This window comes from Epinephelus lanceolatus, chromosome 2 (assembly GCF_041903045.1).
Source record: "Epinephelus lanceolatus isolate andai-2023 chromosome 2, ASM4190304v1, whole genome shotgun sequence".
Classification (NCBI taxonomy): Eukaryota; Metazoa; Chordata; class Actinopteri; order Perciformes; family Serranidae; genus Epinephelus; species Epinephelus lanceolatus.
The window spans coordinates 5,236,272-5,258,829 of record NC_135735.1 but is presented as its reverse complement, the minus strand read 5'-3'; the positions used below and the strand labels follow the sequence as shown (position 1 = coordinate 5,258,829).

Genomic DNA, 22,558 nt, shown 5'->3' with positions numbered 1-22,558 from the left:
TTTCATGACTATTTACATTGTAGATTCTCACTGAAGGTATCAAAACTATGAATGAACACATGTGGAGTTATGTACTTAACAAAAAAAAGGTGAAATAACTGAAAACATGTTTTATATTCTAGTTTCTTCAAAATAGCCACCCTTTGCTCTGATTACTGCTTTGCACACTCTTGGCATTCTCTCCATGAGCTTCAAGAGGTAGTCACCTGAAATGGTTTCCACTTCACAGGTGTGCCTTATCAGGGTTAATTAGTGGAATTTCTTGCTTTATCAATGGGGTTGGGACCATCAGTTGTGTTGTGCAGAAGTCAGGTTAATACACAGCCGACAGCCCTATTGGACAACTGTTAAAATTCATATTATGGCAAGAACCAATCAGCTAACTAAAGAAAAACCAGTGGCCATCATTACTTTAAGAAATGAAGGTCAGTCAGTCCGGAAAATTGCAAAAACTTTAAATGTGTCCCCAAGTGGAGTCGCAAAAACCATCAAGCGCTACAACGAAACTGGCACACATGAGGACCGACCCAGGAAAGGAAGACCAAGAGTCACCTCTGCTTCTGAGGATAAGTTCATCCGAGTCACCAGCCTCAGAAATCGCAAGTTAACAGCCGCTCAGATCAGAGACCAGATGAATGCCACACAGAGTTCTAGCAGCAGACCCATCTCTAGAACAACTGTTAAGAGGAGACTGCGTGAATCAGGCCTTCATGGTCAAACAGCTGCTAGGAAACCACTGCTAAGGAGAGGCAACAAGCAGAAGAGATTTATTTGGGCCAAGAAACACAAGGAATGGACATTAGACCAGTGGAAATCTGTGCTTTGGTCTGATGAGTCCAAATTTGAGATCTTTGGTTCCAACCGCCGTGTCTTTGTGAGACGCAGAAAAGGTGAACGGATGGATTCCACATGCCTGGTTCCCACTGTGAAGCATGGAGGAGGAGGTGTGATGGTGTGGGGGTGTTTTGCTGGTGACACTGTTGGGGATTTATTCAAAATTGAAGGCACACTGAACCAGCATGGCTACCACAGCATCCTGCAGCGACATGCCATCCCATCCGGTTTGCGTTTAGTTGGACGATCATTTATTTTTCAACAGGACAATGACCCCAAACACACCTCCAGGCTGTGTAAGGGCTATTTGACCAAGAAGGAGAGTGATGGAGTGCTGCGGCAGATGACCTGGCCTCCACAGTCACCGGACCTGAACCCAATCGAGATGGTTTGGGGTGAGCTGGACCGCAGAGTGAAGGAAAAGGGGCCAACAAGTGCTAAACACCTCTGGGAACTCCTTTAAGACTGTTGGAAAACCATTTCAGGTGACTACCTCTTGAAGCTCATGGAGAGAATGCCAAGAGTGTGCAAAGCAGTAATCAGAGCAAAGGGTGGCTATTTTGAAGAAACTAGAATATAAAACATGTTTTCAGTTATTTCACCTTTTTTTGTTAAGTACATAACTTCACATGTGTTCATTCATAGTTTTGATGCCTTCAGTGAGAATCTACAATGTAAATAGTCATGAAAATAAAGAAAACGCATTGAATGAGAAGGTGTGTCCAAACTTTTGGCCTGTACTGTACAATGCACAATATAAAACATTATGTCCTCTCCATAGTAATGATTGTGTTTAGAGAAAATTGTTCTTTTGTTGTAATTAAAAGTTAACAGGAAAAGTACAGAAAGACATCAGCTAGCATGCTAATGGTAGCATGTAAGTGTGGTAATGTTTAATAATTGCTCAAATCACAGATTAGCCAAAGTGCATCTGATGCCAACAGGTGATTTAGTTAAGGTATCAACATAACATTTCCTGCGGCGGCACCACCCTCAGGAAAAACCTGACATTATTGTCCCAGCAGTGATGTGGATATTATGATGTAAATCCATTTTTCACGCATGCTTTAATCTTGTTTCGTGGTGTGTAATGAGTGTCACATCCTCATGATGCATTCCAATGAGTTTATTTTGTAAAAGTCTCGTCCATAAACAGCAAAAACAGTTTACAGTAAATTACAAACCTTGAAAATGCAAAACATGTTCCAAATACAAGCATAACAAAGATCTGAAGGAAATAAAAACAAAGCATGAGTTTACAAACAGAAGGTGTCTCACTCAGCTATCATCAAAAAATAAATAGGTCTATATCTCAAGACAACAACAGCGGAAGCAAAGTAAAGGCAACTGGCACAGAGTTAAAAGACAGTAGAGTAGTCTGGTGTCAATCTAAGATAACTCTCACAGGAACAATGATAAATGCATCATCACACCTTATGTTGTTCACAATGTCTCAGATGAAAACCATTTTACAGCTCTCAGGTTCCTCAGAAAGTTAAAGGAGTTTAGTTTACTGTCAGATTCAGACGTTGAGATGAGGCAACAGAACAAAAAAGTGGATTGTGTTTTATTTTTCCTCCGAGTCCGTCGCATACCAACAGATATCTGATTTTAAACTAAGACCCAACAGACACGTTCATATAAGAATGATGTGGAGTACAACAGTAGAGCATGCCACTATAAAAAGCTTTGAAATATACAGTGATCTATTTCACAGATACACAGAAGAACAGATGTATCACTTGTCCATAAAAAGATGAGCTGTTACCTAGAGCAGTCCGAGTAGAATAGTGGTCCTATATTCTACAACAAAAGTAAAATATACAGATATAGTTCATTTCGAGTTACAATGTGTAACCCAGTTGTGCACAACACTTCATACATTTATCTATGTATTTCCATTCGTCTTTTTCTGGTTACATAAAAGAGTAACATATATGGTGATGGATAATGTCTGACAGTTACCGAATATTCCGTTAAGTCCCTCCCGTAATTATCCTGGTAAAAAAGCTATTTCAAGCTACAACTAGAGTGATCAGTACACTGCAATACCCAACATATATCATAGATGGTAGGAGAGTATATATATGGAGGTCTTATCAAATGCATTTGTACACAGTGACAGGTGATCATGAGTGATACGATACAGATAGGTATGCACGGGCCAGTATAAATACTGACTGATGGCTATCTACACTATGTGTGACGATGGGAGTACTGGGAAGAACACAAGCCACTCCAACCCGCTGTTTCATATGGCCGAAATGTGACACGTAGTGACACGACTGTGTTACATCATGTCACGTACAGAGTAAAGATGCACCGATACTGTAGTTTTATTGTGACGGATTTCACACACACACATTGTAAAAATGGCCCTCTGAGCACATATAAGTCACTTTTTAACAATAATTAAAGAGGCAGTAAGTAATCTACTGTAATATATTTAAAGAAAGTGACACGGTGGTGGATAAAAACTACTGAGTCCTGCACTTGGTCGGGTAACTGGTGGGTGACCTGCAAAAAAGGTTCTTGTACACATCCTGTTTGTTAGTTCTGGAGCTTAGAAATTTAACTGTAGTTAGTTTTATGTTAACTTAAAACATTAACGCTCTGGTACTCGTTCTATTTTCCATTACAGTTTTAGTTATTTATATGACATTCCCTTTTTTAGAAACTGTATTTATATATTAACCACCATAGTATGAGCCTAATGTTGTGTTCACACCAGGCATGAATAAAACAATTTGTGCGAGTGAATTAAATGTACAGTCGATGTAAAGATGTGATTAGATGCAAATTCCCACTGGGCGGCACGATGGATGCCTTGTGAAATACGCAAATGAAGCGGCGTGAATGAGTAGCTAGTAGTGTGATTTCATGTCATACACTTAGTCACGAGATCGCATTTGGTGTGAACACAACATAAGCCTAAAGGATCTGTGTTATAACACAATGTATCCTCATACAACAGCTCAGATGATATCTAACGAATTAGCGCCTCATGAATTTGTGCCCCTATTTGTAAGGTTAAGGAAAAGAATCATGGTTGAGCATCGTCACATTCCGTACATAACATATAGTTATGTACTTGACATAATGCTGCGTAGGTTAGGTTTAGGAAAAGAACCACAGTTGGACATCGTCATGTTACATACTTAACTTAAAGTTACGTACTTACTGTAAAGTTACATAAATTAGGTTTAGGAATGTAAAGTTACGTGGGGTGAGATTAGAAAAGTAAAGTACGTAGATTAGGTTAAGGAAAACAAACATGGATGGGCGTCGTCACCTTATGTGCTTTAATAGTTATGTATTTAACGTAAAGTTACATAGGTTGAGTTTGGAAAAGTAAAGGTATGTTAGCTAGGTTTAGGAAAAGAATCATGATTGGGCATCATCACGTTACATACTTAACGTAAAGTTTCAACGTACCTTGAAATAACTCAAAGTTCAGTTGCTTTCAACACAAACAGCGGTCTCCTCGGTGAAAGTCATGTGTTTGTTTGACCCATCCATCACCTCAACCTGCATCCTTATGCAGACCTCTGCTCTTTATACTACTTCCTTCTTTACTCCCGTCAGCGCATTGGTCACATGATTGCAGCCTTCCCAATTACGTGGGTTATGGACGAATTACTGGCTCATGATTATTTGGGTTATTTACGAACTCTAGTGCATTACTTATCATGGGTATACATACGAACAGTGCATGAGAACAGCCTGTATGACACAGTACAGTAGTCTTTCTGCCAGCTCAATATCGATATGTACATTCAAATATATTTCAGCCACCAAACAGTCTCTGTCTCAAGCCAAAACACTATTATGGTAGCATTTAGCCAGCTGATATATTACGACTTCACTTGACTAGACTTGCGTTTTTCTTATTATTGTCTAATTGGGATTTTTCTTTGTGACTTGGCAGCAGGTTCTGTTCTCCCTATTGTATGAAATTATCCAATTAATGACTTCTTTCAACATATTCCATCTATTCCTGTGTGACAACAACTCCAATTACTGATGAAGACTGTGAGATGGAGTCGATAGTTATGGAAAAAGCTGGTAAGCAGACCTTGAGTTAAGATTATTTGACTGAGTTAGTGGATAGTAATTAAGATAATCAGACATAAGTGTTCTGACATGTTCAACCAGAACAGATGGACATTTCACTGCTGTGTTTTCAGTGAAGCAACAGATTTAGTTCGACTCCTGCAGTTATTAAAAGGGATAAAAGGGAGCCACCTACACCACCCACCGATTATGTAACAAATAAATGTCACTTATCAAGTTATGAAAGGAGCATACCTTATAATTTCAACATTTTCATTCTGGTTGGGCTTTAGTCTGAGCCTAGTACAGAAAAGGTTCAGTTTAAAACAGTTAATGTTAAGACAACTTCTCAACTGTTGCCAAAAGAAGATGATAAAAGTGAAGTACCTAATGCCCCTTTAAATATCCTACACTTCAGGTTTAGTTAAAAATATGAATCGTTCAGAGTCACCAGATAAAAGCAGTTAAAAATCTTAATCTATTTTCGAGAATTCAACGTGACAAAGGTTTTGATTTCTAAAATGGCCCTTGGGGTTATATTTAAGCGCAGAAAAAAAAACTGCATGACATAATGCCCAGTTAAATCCTGGCGTCCACGTGACGACCGATACCAGTATCAGTATGGGTGCATCTTTCATACAAACACACACTGAGAGTCCAACAGAGAGGTGGAGGTGACGATGGCAGCCAGTAGATGGTGCTGATGAGAAATCATGTTGTAGATTCACTTATCCAACATCACAGCTACAAAGAATGATTTCCCCTTCTTGCTTTCTTCTCTTAATGTTCCTCTATGAGCAGCTGGTTCTGGGGACACAGTGAGGAAGAAACACAGTTATTATCAGCACTGTTGGGAGTAGTATTATTGGTATTAAGATGAGTCAGATGTAAATCAAAGTGCTTTTCATACAGATGAAATTTACTATACAATATGATAATTAATACAAAAATAAATGGGTAAATAACTGTGACTGTGTTACTAATAGAAAGCACACAGTGATAAAAGTAATTACAGTGATCTAGACTAAAAGTAAGTCATAAAAGTAAGACAAAATGTTGTGGTTTAAATATATCATCATCCTTGACAGTTACAGGGGGTGTTTGCAGTCGGCAGTGAGAGGGGAATTCTGTTCTAGATCTGTAATTGGCCCCTTTGCATTATTTATTCAACTAAGTACTAAGTTCAGTCTTCCAAATTCAGATATCTTCAAGTCAGACACTACGTTATAGAAGAGTGCCCACTTTGAGTCCACGCCCACCACCCATCCTTTCCTTGAAAATCTCTTGATCTCTGCCTCCAAACAGTTTCAAAATTTATGAACTGTTTAACTACTTTATTTTCTTCAGATCTTATTAGGGAAGTTTGGGCCAGTGACTTGAATTCAGAGATATCAGCAGAGTTCTGGGAAGTGGCAACATCCTGAGTTCATTGTTGTTCTGTTAACTCATGTTACAGGTTAATTCAGAACAAGGTGATGCATAGATTGCATTACTGAAAATCAAATGTGACAAGTGCAGCTCTGCTGTAGGACACATTTCCTCTAGTTTTGCCCAGCATCATACAACGTTTGGACTGTAAGTTTCGAGTGTCTCTCAAAAGCCTATTCCAGAGACATTTAGCCCGTCCACAACTTGGACGTCTTTGGTTGCTCTGAAGAGACTTTTGAGCTGCCATACGACTTACAGATTACTCTGCACTAAGAAATAGTGGTTGCTAAGAAACTTATTGTCCTCACCTGGAAATCTACCACTCCACCCTGTTTTGCACAATGGCTCAAGGAAATGTTATATCTTATACAAATGGAAAGACTGCACCTGCACAAGTCCAATACACAGAGCAGATTTGGGGGAATTTGGGGATCTTTCTTGGCACAGAGTCATATTAGGGGCTGTACACATGCTGCGTTTCTTGTGTCCTCAAATTTCATTGCTCTCAATGTAAATGCGCAGCAGGCTCGCTAAAATGCCAGAGCAACGCTATTGCATCTTTTCAAGATTACCAAACTCAGATAACCGGCTAGCGCTCTAAATGGGACAACATATCACAACGAGGCTACTAGCTCTGTAAAAAAAAACCATGTAGAACAGCCAGCACTGGTACACTTCAAGAGTTTTTATTTGAAGAGACAGAAAACATGGGGGATTCAATTGTTATACACTACTTTGATAAAGTAATTGATAAATTAAAGTTTAATCGATCCATGTGCCCACAATAACCAAAATTGTAGGTTAAAAGATAAAGTATATAGGCTTCAAATAAGTAAATCACATGTTGTCCTGACAGTCATATAGTCCCCACAGAGGCTTCTTTACATGTCTGTGTAACCATTCAAAATTTACAGCAAAATGCAAAGCAATTTTCTCTAAATGTATGGGATATTAAATCTTTTCAACATCAGCCTTTAGACCGTGACCCGTTCCTGTGCACCTGTGTTGAGCAAGCACTAATAAAGGATTAGAGTGCTAAATATTTATGTTTATGCATCCCACCTTACTGTCAGTGGTGTTTTGGATGATGTCGTTGTCGGCATCTCCTCCCTCTGAGCCGCTCTTCTGGTCGTCATCTTTCCCATCCTTCTCCAGGTCATCTTCTCCAGATGAGATCCTCGACAGCTTGGAGGATTTCTGCTGCACACACACAGATCAGGATGCAGGAAAACTTGCTGAGTGTCAGAAATTTGGTTTCTCACAGCCAAAAATGTGAGCAACAGCACGTCAAGACAAACAAACACAGCAGACAATAAGCACTCAGAATGTAAAGCAGGCTCACATGATTCTACTGTACAAAGTGCCCCTGTGCTTTTCCAACACTGACAAGTAGAACTGTTATCTGTGAGAAAGCCCTATTAAAAGCTCCAGAAAAAGCAGGTCAGTGGACCTCGAGTAAAGATTTAGTCTTAATACAAAATACAGATTTAAGTATGCATTTCTTTGTATCAATTATTAGTAATTATATTTCATCTGTAACTGTCTTTAATGTATGTGAGGAGACCTAAAATTGATGTGGTCACCATTCAGTAGCAGCAGTGGCACAATCTATCCCTTTAAAATATTTCATCATTAAAAATCAGTCATCAACTGCTTATAAATGCTTGAATGCTTCGAGAGCTCCATTTTAAAATTCATAATTTTACTACTGGTCAGTGTGTGTGTGTGTGTGTGTGTGTGTGTGTGTGTTCGCGTGTGCGCAAGGGTGTGGGGCTGAAACCAACCAAATGACTGCACCCCCCTCCCATCGCCCCATAAACACAGAGAACACATCTTTTCTTAGCTGAGGAGAGTCCAGTTCCTTCGTGTACCTCTTGTACACACACACACTTACACACACACACACACACACACACAAACATCAGCAAACCGCTCCTCAACAGTGCCACATTCCTTCGGATGCACCACATGTGCTGTGCGTAATGGAGCCCAGTTGCTAGGCAACAGTGGTTGCTAAGTGAGGAGCAGGATGCATGTGACTTTTTCAGCCTGCTTCCATTTACAGCAGCAATGGCTTATGCACTAATACAGTATCACACTGTGGCAGTGCTCTGCAGCACTCCATCCCTTCAAACCTCCCAGCCTTTTTTTTTTTACCTCCAAAATGAAGACAAGGTCAAAGAGAAGAGGACGCTGTCATGAATACAGGACGATCATTCGGAACAGAGGTCGATAAAGAAACTAATGTGGGGATGATTGAAATGTAGAGAAATACCACACCGTGAGGCTAAAGTCTAATTTTCAGCAGAGGAAATTAAATAAAGAAATTTGCCAGGGTGCTCTATTTAAAAAAAAAAATCCTTAACTGGAACTCTCCAACCCCTTTACTGCCAATGTCCTGATACTCTGAAGACCTGCTCATAGGTTTTTTATGCCACTATGGAAATATGAATCAGCTATATGTTGGAGGATAAAGCTGATATTAATTATCATTATCTCACTGACAACAAATCCCATGGAAAGACAACAAACAGGAGGAAATAGTGCATTTGCTGGGGACCATTTTCAGGGGCAGTGTGTTCATGGTAATGAATGAACATGTCACCCAGAGCAACAGTGAGGGCGGCTTTTAATCTCAGTGTGGTCATCTGGAACAGGCATTAACGCTTCTGCCTTTAGAGGTGGTCAGGCAACAAGTGAATGAGCTGAGCGAGACCTTTAAGAGATGCCTGTGCCAGTATCAACCTGTTTTAGGGCTGCCCCCTAATAGTCGACCAAACGTTAGTTGACCAGAAAGTTAGTCTAAGTCAGCAAGATACATGAAACTCAAATTAAATCAAAACCTATATGACTGGACCATGTGGGAATTTAATTTGAAAGGACAGACACAGGAAGTCGTGGTGAAGAGAGCTTTCCATTTACTGGTCCAGCTATGTCCCAACCCTCACCTATGGTCATGAGCTCATGGTTCTCACACCTTCAACTCAAACTATTGTGTTGCCCCGCCCAAAATATATAATGTAATAATCAAATTAATATTGTAAACATGCGGACGACTAGTCGACTAATGGCCCTAAATGACAACTGTTGGTTGACGAGGTAAACTCTTAGTCGGGGGCAGTCCTAAACTGTTAGTACATGATCGCACCCTAACACATACAGAGGGCGTAGATTTTGTGGGGAGGAGGCAGCAGACACATTCCACTCAATATTGAGAGCATGTGCCCCCCCTTTAAAACGTTAAAGTAACAGAGGAGTTTTATTCTGACAAAGTTAAAGACATTTACACCAAAAATTGGTGCATAAAAATTCACCAGAATGCAGGAAATTAAAAGTTTGACAGCCCTGCAAACCCCAGTGTACCTTAGCCCTTGTTCCAACACCAACTCCAAATCACTGAGTTATTGCAGCCTCTTTCAAGGCAAAAATCAAAATCCAAAAATACTGCAGCTATGCCTTTACCTTCACAGGTTGTTGGTGTGTAATAGGAGTTCTGTCAATGCTATAAATGAAGCTCAGGGTAAATTCAATCACAGAGACTTTCTTTCATTCATTCACAATTCTCTCTCCATCTCACACCCACTGCTTCGTCCAATCAGCTGACTCTGGGTGTTAGCTCCTCTTGTAAACCAATCAAACTTTCCCATGAACTCTATCAGCCAATCATGTTGCTGCTGCCAAACTTTCTGTTCTCCTCTTCTCTGTCATTTTAGGCAGAATCATTGCGCCCTTCTTTACCCCATTCACCTCCTGTCCCATCTCATCTCATCTCATCTCATCATCATGACCTCTACCAGCAGGGGTTGGTTCCCTACTCTTCTATGGCTTCGCCAGCCTCCTCAATTATATGACGTCACAATTGGGTCTAATCCCTTTATCTGCTGTGAGGGTCCAAGGACAGAGGGTTGTCTTATGCTGTAAAGCCTCTGAAGCAAATTGTGATTTGTGATATTGGGCATTACAAATATATATTTGAATTGAACTGAACTGAAATGTGCAAACATGACACCCAAGATTGCTTCTACATTCATAAAATCCAACCTCTAAACTGATTACATCAATTTCAGGCCAGTTGTCTTGGACAGATACGTAAGTAGGAAGGTAGGTGAATGGATGGATGATGAATGGTTGGTTAGATACATAGATAGATACATAGATAGATAGATAGATAGATAGAAGCTGCAGCAGCCTCACACACACGCATGGGGGCCAATCATGGCCCCTGGACCAATTTTAAACAGCCCTTGGCTTGACTTTCGAAATATACCATATGTGGCCCGCAAGCCTGATCACTTTGCATTTTCTCCCTTCACCTCACAATGGCAGGACAAGTATGGACTACACAGGTGGAACTAATGTGTTTGCATCATTTCATCAGATGGTAAACAGGCGGATGTAACGGTTAGCTAACAGGAGACAGCCTCGTTAGGAAGCAGACATGACCACAGCAAAGAAGCATCGGCAGTGACACTTTTAGGAGCAGTGGGAAGCTGAACACATTTTCACTGAAAGATAAAACACTCGTCTCCTTTGTGATTTTTTTTAATAACCCATATAATGCGAGGAGCAGCAGGCCCCCAGGTATTCTCACATTATCTGATCTGGCCAATTAGTTTAACGCCCCTGAAATAGTGGATGTGAAACTTCTCTCGTAATCGCCTCCTCTTTCCTCACTACTCAGGACTCACAGTTTACTGTCATGCAATCCAGCAATCTTACCAGACATGTCAACTATCTTATGCAGTTTGTTTATATCACTCACTGCCAATACAAAATACCAGGCAGAAGAACAGGAAGTTAAATGCTCTCCACAAAGGAGCAACACAAGAGGACCAGTATATGTCTGTCCACTCTGAAGTGTCTCAGTTTACTCATGAAATACAGACACTGCAAATCTTTCTCATGAGCAGCATATGTGTTAGAAGTTCATGTCAGTTTGGCTTCTATTATTGTTCCTGAGTATTTGTAGTCACCAACAACACCTTTCCCATAGATAATCATTTCTTGGTGGGTGTTGTTACACATCCTAAAGTCACCCTGGACAGGTCACGGGTCACTATCACAGGGCTGACACATAGAGACACACAACCATTCACACTCACATTCACACCTACGGACAATTTAGAGTCACCAATGAACATGCAAACTCCGCACTGAAGGGCTCCCCCACCCTGGGTTCAAACCAGGAACCCTCTTGCTGTGAGGCGACAGTGCTAACCACTGCACCACCATGCCACACTTTTGTTTTCTTCCAGTTCAGATGCAGAAAACTGGACCTTCAGCAACCAACAAACAGATCTGCCCACCTACGACATTCACACCATCCTCACTGCTCCTGTTACACCTGAATTGTGTTAGCGTACCACCAGCTGGAGTAAAGTACCTTAGAGGTGGCCGTCTTTTTCCGTTTGGATCCGGTCTTGTCTCCCTTCAGCTTCTCCTTGTCATCTTCCTCCTCCACAGAGTCGCCCTCCTCGCCCTCACTGCTGCCATCAGCAGCGTTTCCCCCCTCTTCTGTTTCTGATGAGCTCTGTTGCTGGATGGCCTGCGGACAAAACATGCCAAACTTCTTTTGTTGTTGCAAAACTAAAAGCAGACACTTCAAATTTATAAATGTGACAAGTTAACACAAATGAATCTGTCTTTCTCACTCAAACACTATCTGCTCTTAACAGCCCTTTCCTTTGTGTCTCACACTTTTGGCGAGGCAACAATGTGGCTTTGTTGAGCATCAAGCCTGTCTGGCATCTCTGCTTCCCCCTCATTTTTTCTCCCACTGTTTTCTCTCTGGACCACAGACACAATAGACCGCCGACTGACCTGATAGCCTGTGAACTTGACTCCGGGGTTGTTCTCGATCTCCCACAGGCCCTCGTTGAAGCCTTTCCTCTTGTTGGACTTGCCAAATTTGTCTTTATACTCCTTGTAGGGCAGAAGATCCTTCGGGCCCAAGAATGCGCTAAAGATGGGAAGAGAAATATTTATTATCATTATTATTACTGAAACAGTCTGGGAAAACATGTGATGCTTCAGGAGTTAAACTCAGCAGTAAAATAATCTGACCTTTACATGCAAATGTTTGAATTTAAAGATGTGAAATGTTGCAGAAAAATAGAAACTTTAAACCAAAACCCAGTCAGTATTAAACTGCAATAATAAAATAAGTAAAACCTGAGATGACCCCATTTATTTTAAGAAGTGCCTGCTTATACAGAAGCTTGAATATTAAATGCCTATGTGAAAAATCTTTATTTATCACTGATGCATTTGGCAGTGTATCAGATAGGGCTGGTTTATGATTGTAATCACATGACCAAAGTCCCATAACTCTGATGACAACTGAGCAAAGTCCATCTTTAGAGGCTGCTGTTTGTAAACAGTATTGACAGGGAAAGTGAAAGCCAACTTTTGTTTTTTGGCACTGTGTCCACGATTTTCATAGCTCCCTCTTGAATGCTTGCTGCTTACAGTCTGGCACCTGGTCGCTACCTTTTTATAAAGTCTGGACCATGGAAGGATTACTGAACGGCACAGGCCCAGGGGCCCAAAGTGTCGGGGGGAGGATGGCCCTCACCTGCAAAATGTCACACAAATCAACATGTACTGACCAGGAAGAGATTCAAAATGACCACAAAGAGATGCAAAGGAACTGCAAAGAGGCACAAAATAACAAAAAAAGGGCAAAACAACCACTAAAAGGACACAAAATGACCAAAAGAGTTTCAGTGTAGAACTGAAGAAGCCTCTTGGATGAGAGGTGAAACATCTTCAAGTAACTCAAGCAACTCCAGTTGCCCATGATATCGCACTTATGAAGGCTAAACAACTTTTTTTGAAGAGGACTTTTTTGGGGGCTTTTTTCCTTTATTGACAGGGCAGTGTGAGGTGTGAGGAGAGAGGGAGGATGGCATGCAGCAGGGGGCCATGGGCTGGAGTTGAGCCCACAGCTGCTGCAGCAAGGGCACTGCCTTTGTGCATGGAGCTCCCACCCTACCCACTGAGCTACTGGGTGACCTGGCTTAACAACTTAAAGGTGTGTGTGTCTTGCTCCAGTGTAGAAAAGGTGGTGGGGGACTTTGCATATCTGTGCCCAGGGGCCACCTGCCCGAGAATCCGCCCATGGTCCTGACCTTTAAGATGTAGTTGAAAGCTCGGGAAGATGCTCTTTGACCTTCAGTTTAAATTATCATAACTATTATTTCCAAGGTCAAGAATGAACTTTCCCACTTAAACATGTTCATAAACAAAGATGTAGAAAGAGTATTGTCAAGGATGAGAAACATTTCTAAACAATACTTAAACATAAAACAATCCTGCTATGGTGCATCTGTATCACAGCTCCATAACATTCATATCAAATAACATAAGTGTAAGAGGAGAGCTGGCTGCACATCCTGGAGGAAGAAGAGGTGCCTACGTTTCATGGGTCCCAAAGAAGAAGATGGGGTACTTGTTGGCAGGCGGTTTGACAGCTCCCTCTGGAAGCTCATCAATCTGGAGGACAGGCAGAGAGAAACTGTTACTGAATATTTATTATTACACTCCTCCTTTGTACACTCCATATGACCTGCTGTACACAAACAAGAAAGGGTGGTGAAACTGCTGTGAACTTCTGCACATCTCCAGGTCAATATTCTTATTATGTTCCTGAGTCAAACTGTAAAGATCTCTCATTTTTAAACAGATATAATTGACATATTTTCCCTCATAGATGCATATGTTCTACATCATCTTTCTTGACTTTTGCAGTGCTGGCTTTTAGCTTTTATTCTTATATTTGTCTTGTTATACATAAACAAAGTGTAATGAAATTGCTGCCAACTTTTGCACATCCCCATGTCAATATTTTGCACATTCCTGATTAAAACTGTACAGCTCTCTCATTTTGAGACAAGATGTATTCGACATATATCTTTTTTCATATCTTTACTGTATTTTTTCCTGTTCTATATTGATGTTTTGCACGCTTACTTTTATTCCTGTATTTGTCTTGTTATACATAGACAATAAAATGTGGTATAATTTGCTGTGAATATTTTGCACATCCCTGAATAAAACTGTACAACTCTCATTTTAAAACAGATATATTGGACATATCTTTTTTTCACATTTTAATAGTATTTTTGCCCCGCTTTATATTTATGTGTCTTGAGTTTTGCAGTGCTTGCATCTATTTTATTTTTTCAAATATTTTTTATATTATTTGTTATATTATTATTACTATTATTTTTAATGCTTTTTGTGAATATTTTTTAAGTTCAATAAGTAAAGGAACAAAAGAAAATAGGAAAAAAATACAAAAGCAGTACACAGGGGGAAAAGTTAAATATGAGGTCATGGGATGTTTAAAGAAAACATGACACATTTTCCTAGTTTAAATTAAGGTGTCATATATGGTTACATACAATAATCATGTGGAGTCTGTCTCACTGGCTAAATAAACACAATATTTTCTCCGTTGTTATTTTCCAATTCTTTTCGATGTTGTAAAGTGTGTGTCACCTGTTCCAGAAGATGTTAAGTGTTCAACAATATTCTTACTTGTCATATTTTTTTCTCATATTTGCATGTTTTCCCGTTCTATACTTACGTTTCGGGCCTTTGTGGTGCTTGGCTTTATTTTAATATTTGTCTTGTTATACAAAAACAATAAAATGTGGTGACATTACTGCCAACTTTTGCAGATACCCTGGTCAATATTTTTGAAAAATAAAAAAAAGAAAAAAAAAGAAAAAGAAAATTAATATTTCTTGAATAAAACTGTACAGCTTTCTCATTTTAAAACATATATTGGACATATTATATATAATTTTTTCATATTTTTGTTGTATTTTTTTCTGCTCTATATTTATGTCTCTTGACTTTTGTGGTGCTCGCTATTATTTTTATATTTGCCTTTTTATACCTAAACAAAAATTGCTGCCTTGCTATATTTGTCTTGTTATACATAAACAATCAAGTAAAATATTAATATTTTCTGAGTAAAACTGTACAGCTCTCATTTTAAAACAGATGTATTGGACATATTATATTTTTCTTTCATGTTTTTGTTGTATTTTCTCTGCTCTATATTTATGTCTCTTGACTTTTGTGGTGCTTGCTTTAATTGTTATATTTGTGTTGTTATACATAAACAATTAACGGTGGTGAAATTGCTGTGAACTTTTGTACATCTCCAGGTCAATATTTTTGCACATTCCTGAGTCAAACAGTACAGATCTCTCATTTTAAAACAAGATATAGTTGACATATTTTTCCATATATATATATATATATACCTGCCAACTTTTGCACATCCCCTGGTCAATATATTTACAAAAATTAAAAATAAAAAAACAATATTGTCTGATTAAAAACTTTGCAGCTCTCATTTTAAAACAGATATATTGGGCATATTATATATTTTTTTTTCATATGTTTTTTCTATGTTTTTCTGCTCTGTATTTATGTCTCTTGACTTTTGTGGTGCTTACTATTATTTTTATATTTGTCTTCTTATACATAAACAAAAATTGCTGCCAATTTTTGCACATCTCCAGGTCAATATTTTTGCACATGCCCAAGTAAAACTGTACAGATCTCTCATTTTAAAACAGGATATATTGGACATATTATATTACTCTTTTTTCACATTTTTGTTGTATTTTTTCCTGCTTTAGATTTATGTTATGTTGATTTATGTCTTGACTTTTGCAGTGTTTGCTTTTATTTGTATTTTTTTAAAATATTTTTAATATTATTTATTATATCATATTCTTATATAATTTTTTTCAATACGATACACTATTAATGAACTTTTTTTTGCGTTCAATAAGTATAAGAACAAAAGAAAAGCAGTACACAGGTAAAAAAGTCAAATATGAGGTCATGGGATGTTCACAACAACATGACAAAACTTCCTAGTTTAAATTAAGATGTCATATAAGGTACATACAATAATCATGTGGAGTCTGTCTCAGGACTCTCATATTTGTATGTTTTTCTGTTCTATATTTATGTTTCTTGACTTTTGCAGTGCTTGCTTTATTCTTATATTTCTCTTGTTATACATAAAGTGGTGACATTGCTGCCAACTTTTGCACATCCCCTGCTCAATATTTTTATTACATCCCTGAGTAGGGATTTTAAAACAGGTGTACTGGACATACTATATATATAAATATATATATATATATATATATATATATATATATATATATATATATATATATATATTTCATATTTTATGTTTCTTGACTTTTGCAGTGCTTGCTCTTATTTTCATCCCCCCTTCCTTATTTGTATCACATGCACCAAAGCAATCCCTCTGCACGTGCAGACTTACTTGACATTAACCTGACTCTGACTGTAAACTGAATCAGACCTTGTGTATAATGTTATGAGAGATGCTCCGAGTAATGTGTTGCAGGATGCTACAGATGAATCCTGACAGCCTCCTCCTGATCCTGCACTGTGGAAACCCTCAGTAACTCACAACACGATGGCCCATGTGCGCCATTGAATCTGAGGCCATATCTGTGTGCTGTTAGGAGGCTATAGTGTGTGATACATGACATCATTTATTGCAAATGAGACGGCTGTATTAATAGTGGTGTTTAAACAGAGGCGCTGCGGGTTACCTGAGGTCAACTACTGGCTCATTTATTCTGCTGCTGACAGCGACATGCAAACAGTAAATTACAAAAACACATGTTGAACTAATTAGAGGGAAATATTTAGATGAAAGATGCGTTACAACTGAAGCAGGCGGTGAATGGAAGGAAGGAAGGAAACGTAATGAGAAAATGGAGTCCAATAAATGTTACGTTTGTCATATTTTTATAATGTCTCTATTTATACTCAGACAAAGGCTTTCTGTGGCTGATACACGCAGACTAAATGTGTCTGAGCTCAGGGCACCGTAGCATCCTCCTGTTCCCCAGCGAAGCAGCGGCTGTATTGTGTAAATCAACCCCGCCTCCCTGCGCTCCCAGCCCGGCCGCATCACAGACTCACCCTCGCCGGCCAGTGCGGGTATCCCTTCATCTTAGCGAAAACCAAATCTCCTGCCTTGTATTCCCGCGGCCGTGGTCGAGCCATGTCGCTGGATGGAGACGGAGGTGTGAGGTGACTTTATAATCCTGTGCGCTTCTCCCCGGGGCCCTCAACGCAGGGCTAAATTATCGACCATCAATGTTTTTATATCAAGACTGCAGTTTACACGGAAATAAATAATTAAAAAACGCGGAAAACGGGGCCTGGGAGAGGGCTATCCTCTTACGCACGAATTCAGGTGTAAGCGTCACCGAGAATGGCCTAAGTTGGAGTAGGGTACCTGTAAGACACGCAAAGTCTGCCAGAATAGGACACATCAAACTTCCGGTCATCGAAATAAAAGCAACGCTGACGCACATGTCTCCAACATTTAATCCCACCAGTATCCAGTCAAAACACTGTCCTCAATGTGTCTCCTTCAATTTAACATGAACAACTCTATTCTCTGCTCCACTGAAACACCTTACATTAGTGAAAATATAATCTACAATGAAACCAAACCCAACAGTTTGACTTCATGACACATGGTTAAAGCTGACAGAATATTACCAGCAAAGTGATATAACGCACATTAATGGCAGAGATCATATAACCCATCTTCCTGCCATCACACACACTCAGATATAACTCCAGTTTACATGTCTCCATTTTATTGCCTCCACAGTTTAATGGCAGCTGGCAGCCACTTGGTGGAGGCATATCCCCTGTGATGTTTCCTTCCTTCAGCCTCGTCACAGACAAGTTGGCACCAGTCCAACTTCTTACTACATCTACTTCTGTTTTATTGTTAATTTTAGCAACAAGTTAGATGTAAATGTAACAGCCGTTTAACCCTCTGAAACCTGAGCAAATTGGCTTGATTTCCTCCTTCTTAAAACATGTGAAGAAGGCAATGAACATCAAAAGAAGAAATGAGCCCAAAATTAGCAAGAAATTAGTAAAAATAAAAAAAAAATAAAATTAAAAACAAGTAAATCAGTTTAAAAAAGGAAGAAAGAAAAATATAAACAAATAAAAAATGACCTGGAAAGAGTGCTCAAAAATTATAATAATTCTGTAACATAATTTTAAAATATAATAATCATAAATATGGTTTTCTAAATCTTTTTTTGTGGTTCATGGGACATTTCCATCAAGTTGCTCGGTGCCTTTTCTCCCATGTTTTTGAGAAGAAATCGCACCAATTTTTTTTTGCCTTTTTATGGCCTTTGGTGGGCGGGGCAGTGGGGTGTCATGGGGTTGGAGGCTGCAGGCTGGAACTGAACCTGTGGCTGCTGCAGTGAGGACACAGCCTCTTGTACATGGGGCACCTGCTCTACTCACTGAGCCACCTGGCGCCCCGAAATGGCACCAATTTGCTCAAGGTTCAAAGGTTTAAATACTTGCAAAAGGCATCTGTTGGTCCAGGTTTCAAAGGGTTAAGGAAGGAAAAAAAGGACAGAAAGATTTCTTTGTGTGGATACATTAAGACAGTGGTTCACAACCTTTTGCCCCCGTACTACCATTTAATAAAGATAAAAGTGCAAACAGGAAGCATCAGTGGAAAAAATAAACAAATAGAAAGCGATATAATAAGGACGCATCAAAAAGAGGCAGAATATAATAAAGAGACAGACTGGATGGTTGATTTTATGTTGACCAACGGAAGGATAGATATTGCACAGTTTTACAATACTGATATTGCACCTGAGTGGTGATTTTAAGCACTGACAAATAAAAGCAAGACATAATAAAGCTGGTTGGCAGAATTACAGTTAGTATATACAGATACGAGTGATGATTGTCCATAGATTTAGTATGTGTGGTCTGCAGGGACCAGTGTTGGTTGTACAGTCTGACAGCAGCAGCAGGAAGGACCTGCTGTATCTCTCTGTCAAACACCACAGGTGAAGCTGTCACTGAAGGAGCTGCCCAGAGCTGTCCAAGTGTCTTGCATGGGGTGGGACATGTTGTCCATAAGACATGATCACTTGGCTATATCATTTTCCTTTCTCCCACCACCTCCACCAGGTTGAGAGAGCATCCCAGGACAGAGCTGACCTTCTTTATCAGTCTGTTGGGTCTCTAGACGATGGCTGATGCCACCACAGAGTCGTAGAAGGTCCTCAGGAGTGTCCCCTGTACTCCAAAGGACCCGAGTCTCCTTAGCAGATAGAGTCTACTCTGTCCTGTCTTGTATAGTGCATTAGTGTTGTCACAGGGCTTTACAGCATACAACATCCCTCTGTCCTTTGGACCCTCACAGCGGATAAGGAAAGACTCCAGGTGAACACCCAGGTACTTGAAAGATTTCCCCATCTCAATGTCCATTCCCTGGACGTTCACTGGTATTCGGGGTCACTAAACTGGTGACCCCGTACTAAGTGACATATTTTATGGATATTTCTGCGAGTCTGCAAGTGCGGTGAAGTGCAGACATTTGGATTCAGCCTCTGTCTCTGTGTTTGCTGGGCGTGGCCTCCTGGTTCCCTCCTCTGCCGATCCTCCTGAGTGCCAGCAGCTGCTGAACCTGCACACCTGAACCACATCTACAATCAGTGCCTCCAGATTTGGGCTGCTCAGCCTTCAGCTAATCTGCCTGCCCTGCTTCGCCATTCCCTGCTCACCTCAGCCATCGTTTCATTCAAGCCTTCAGCTCCACTTCTTCAAACTACAATAAACTGTCTTTAATCATTCAGTTTCCTAGTTGTGTTTGTATTTGGGTCCACAAGTTGAATTGTCACAACATCAGTGTTCTTTTCAAATGGCCTGGGAGCGTTCACAACAATCAAGTGTTCGCTGAATCCCAACTAATTTCAAGAGTGGCTGAATCCCTGCCTTAAAAAAACAAATTGTGAATAACGAAGAGCTTGTCCCAGTTTTTTGGAGACCCAAAGTCTCTCTTACTGCCCTCCCACATGAAGGAGGACACAAATGATGGCTGCAGCACTCAAGAGTATAATACTTTGGCTTGTCTGTGTTGAAGGTGACTGGTAATTGAATGTGCTTTGGGGTGACTGAAGAGTTGTGGAGCACTTTAAAGTGCTGTGGACATGAACCTGAATGACCTCCCTTCTGTCATTTTTGAATGTTTTTCCCCACATAATTATTGTGAGGCCTGTAAAGAGACACTTGATGACAGCCATGCAGCCTGACCAGGAATTCCAACCTGCCACAGAAAACAACTTATCAGTTTGACATTTGCATCCTCAGAGTCACATTGTTAGCATGGCTGCATATTTTAAATTAAACAACTAATCAAATCAATTAGGATTATATGATACAATCTGCAAGAAGAGAATCAGTTAGCATGATTTTTACACTTGTGATACCGTTAAAAGAGCTTAGTGTGCACAACAGGAGCATCAAACAAACTCTGTCTACAGAAACCACAGGATTAAAGTTTAAATTTAAACACTACACTGTGGAATTTCTCCAGTCGGCAATTTCTGCACTTGGTGCAGAGTGGTCACTTTCTGTTCCTAAATCCTGTAACCACTGCCACAGGAACCGTGCGTGCATCTTTATAAATCACTAACCAAGGGCACGTATCTGTCTCATATTGGTCACTGCTTCCCTTTCACATTTAGATTTCCCATCATCAAGTCACATCACTGCGGCCTGAGGGACCTGCAGCCTCCACTGACTGTCCACTGCATCTGTATGAGCAGTGTGAGAAGTTTGTTTCTGGTGATGCACCGCTAAATAGGGGGACATGAACTTATATTTTGCCAACAACATAAACAAAAACCAATTTGCTTTTCAGATTAACAGTAATGTAGATAGATTCATTTCTTCGCGATTGACTGAGTTGCTTTTGAAGCTGTTGTAAAATACTCTTTAAACACACAGCTGTGACCACATGACAGTTTCAGCACTAGAAAATGCATTACCTGTGGAGCTACCGGTGGAGTTGTGTTGCTATCCCCTCTCCCCTTAGATCTCCGCAAGTGTTGTGAGGACTCTAAAACTTCACCTGAGCCTCCTTCAGCATATGGGTGAGTAGATAATGGGTGAATTTTCATTTTTGGGTGCACTATCCCTTTAACTGAATCACAAAGCATTGCTAAAAACTCAGAAATATTACTTCGATTTTTCTATAAGATCCTAAAGCCCAAATGCATTTCACTGCGCTGTGCAATGCATGCAAAGTGTGACAAACCTGGCGACTGAACTGTATAACTAGCAGAGTTGGAAGCTGAACTGCATAACTTAAAGTAGTTAAACACTAACGGTAATACTGTCAAAGGTGGAAGTGGAAATGAGTGAATTGAATCATAAAGAGAGTAAGAATGGTTTCTGTGGCTGAAAATATGCAGAAGTGGTCCATTAAAAACTGCATAGGAATAATTACTTCGTGACCTGTTCAAAGCTTAACTGAAGTCTGTAGATAAACATATGGAGAGTAGTAGAAGTTCAAACTGGAGTAGACTAGTGATTTGAAGATGTCTATGGATTCGCTACAACCAAAGGAAAATATTAAAAAGCTTGAAATTTCATCCTATTGTCATTTGGGGTCTTTCATTTAGAAAATTCATCTTTGTGTGGGCTCCTTCCCCAAGGTTAATAAATGTTACTATCTGAGTTATTTTATTTTGAAAACCTAGCAACCCTTTGGCAAGTATCACAGCTTCTAAACACTTTTTGTATCCAGCTAAGAGTCTTTCAGTTCTTGTTCGGAGGACTTTTTCTAGCTTTGTTGAGATTCTTGGACCGTCTTCATGCACTGCTCTTTTTTGCAAAGTTGCATCACCTGGCCTTTCCTAACGATGACTGTGAACAAACCAGAGATCTAACAAGCTAAGTAAGGTCTGAGACCCTGGGGAAAGTTGTCAGAGAGCTCAAATGTCTTGGGGTGCCCAAACTATTGCATGGTGCTCCTTTAATTTTTTTACCCTCTAAAATTGTACAAAACAAAATCAATACTCTAATCTTGCCTAAAATGTTGAAAAGCATTTGTCATCACTTCATCTTCTACTTACTGAACTATGCACAGTTAATAAAATTTTCACCAGTGATACCCGAGTCAAAATATAGTGAAGAAAGTATGCTTATGTATCTTACTATATAATGACGAAAACTCTGTCTGTGTGTGTCTGTTCCACGTTTTTCTCCTCACTGACTTGGTCAATCCATGTGAAATTTGGCACAGTGGTAGAGGGTCATGGGAGGATGCCAATGAAGCAATATTACATCAATTGGCCAAAGGGGGGCGCTATAGCAACCGATT

At 39.8% G+C, this 22,558-nt stretch overlaps 1 protein-coding gene across 4 annotated transcripts; it reads right to left on the bottom strand.

Moving 5' to 3' along the window:
- Positions 1–1,945: 1,945 nt before the first annotated feature.
- On the bottom strand, positions 1,946–17,695 carry hdgfl3 (HDGF like 3). Of its 4 annotated transcripts, none has more exons than XM_078173513.1 (6): positions 17,311–17,695; positions 13,733–13,809; positions 12,136–12,274; positions 11,699–11,860; positions 7,383–7,512; positions 1,946–5,694 (listed from the first exon to the last, which is right to left on the bottom strand). In XM_078173513.1, the coding sequence occupies exons 1-6, from the start codon at positions 17,392–17,394 to the stop codon at positions 5,612–5,614; spliced, it is 675 nt and encodes a 224-aa protein (XP_078029639.1). In that variant the 5' UTR covers positions 17,395–17,695; the 3' UTR covers positions 1,946–5,611. The 4 variants fall into 4 exon arrangements, with proteins under 4 accessions (XP_078029639.1, XP_078029638.1, XP_033487043.1 ...); XM_078173512.1 differs by having other exon boundaries at positions 7,383–7,515; positions 17,311–17,694; XM_033631152.2 differs by having other exon boundaries at positions 7,378–7,512; positions 17,311–17,679.
- Positions 17,696–22,558: the final 4,863 nt, after the last annotated feature.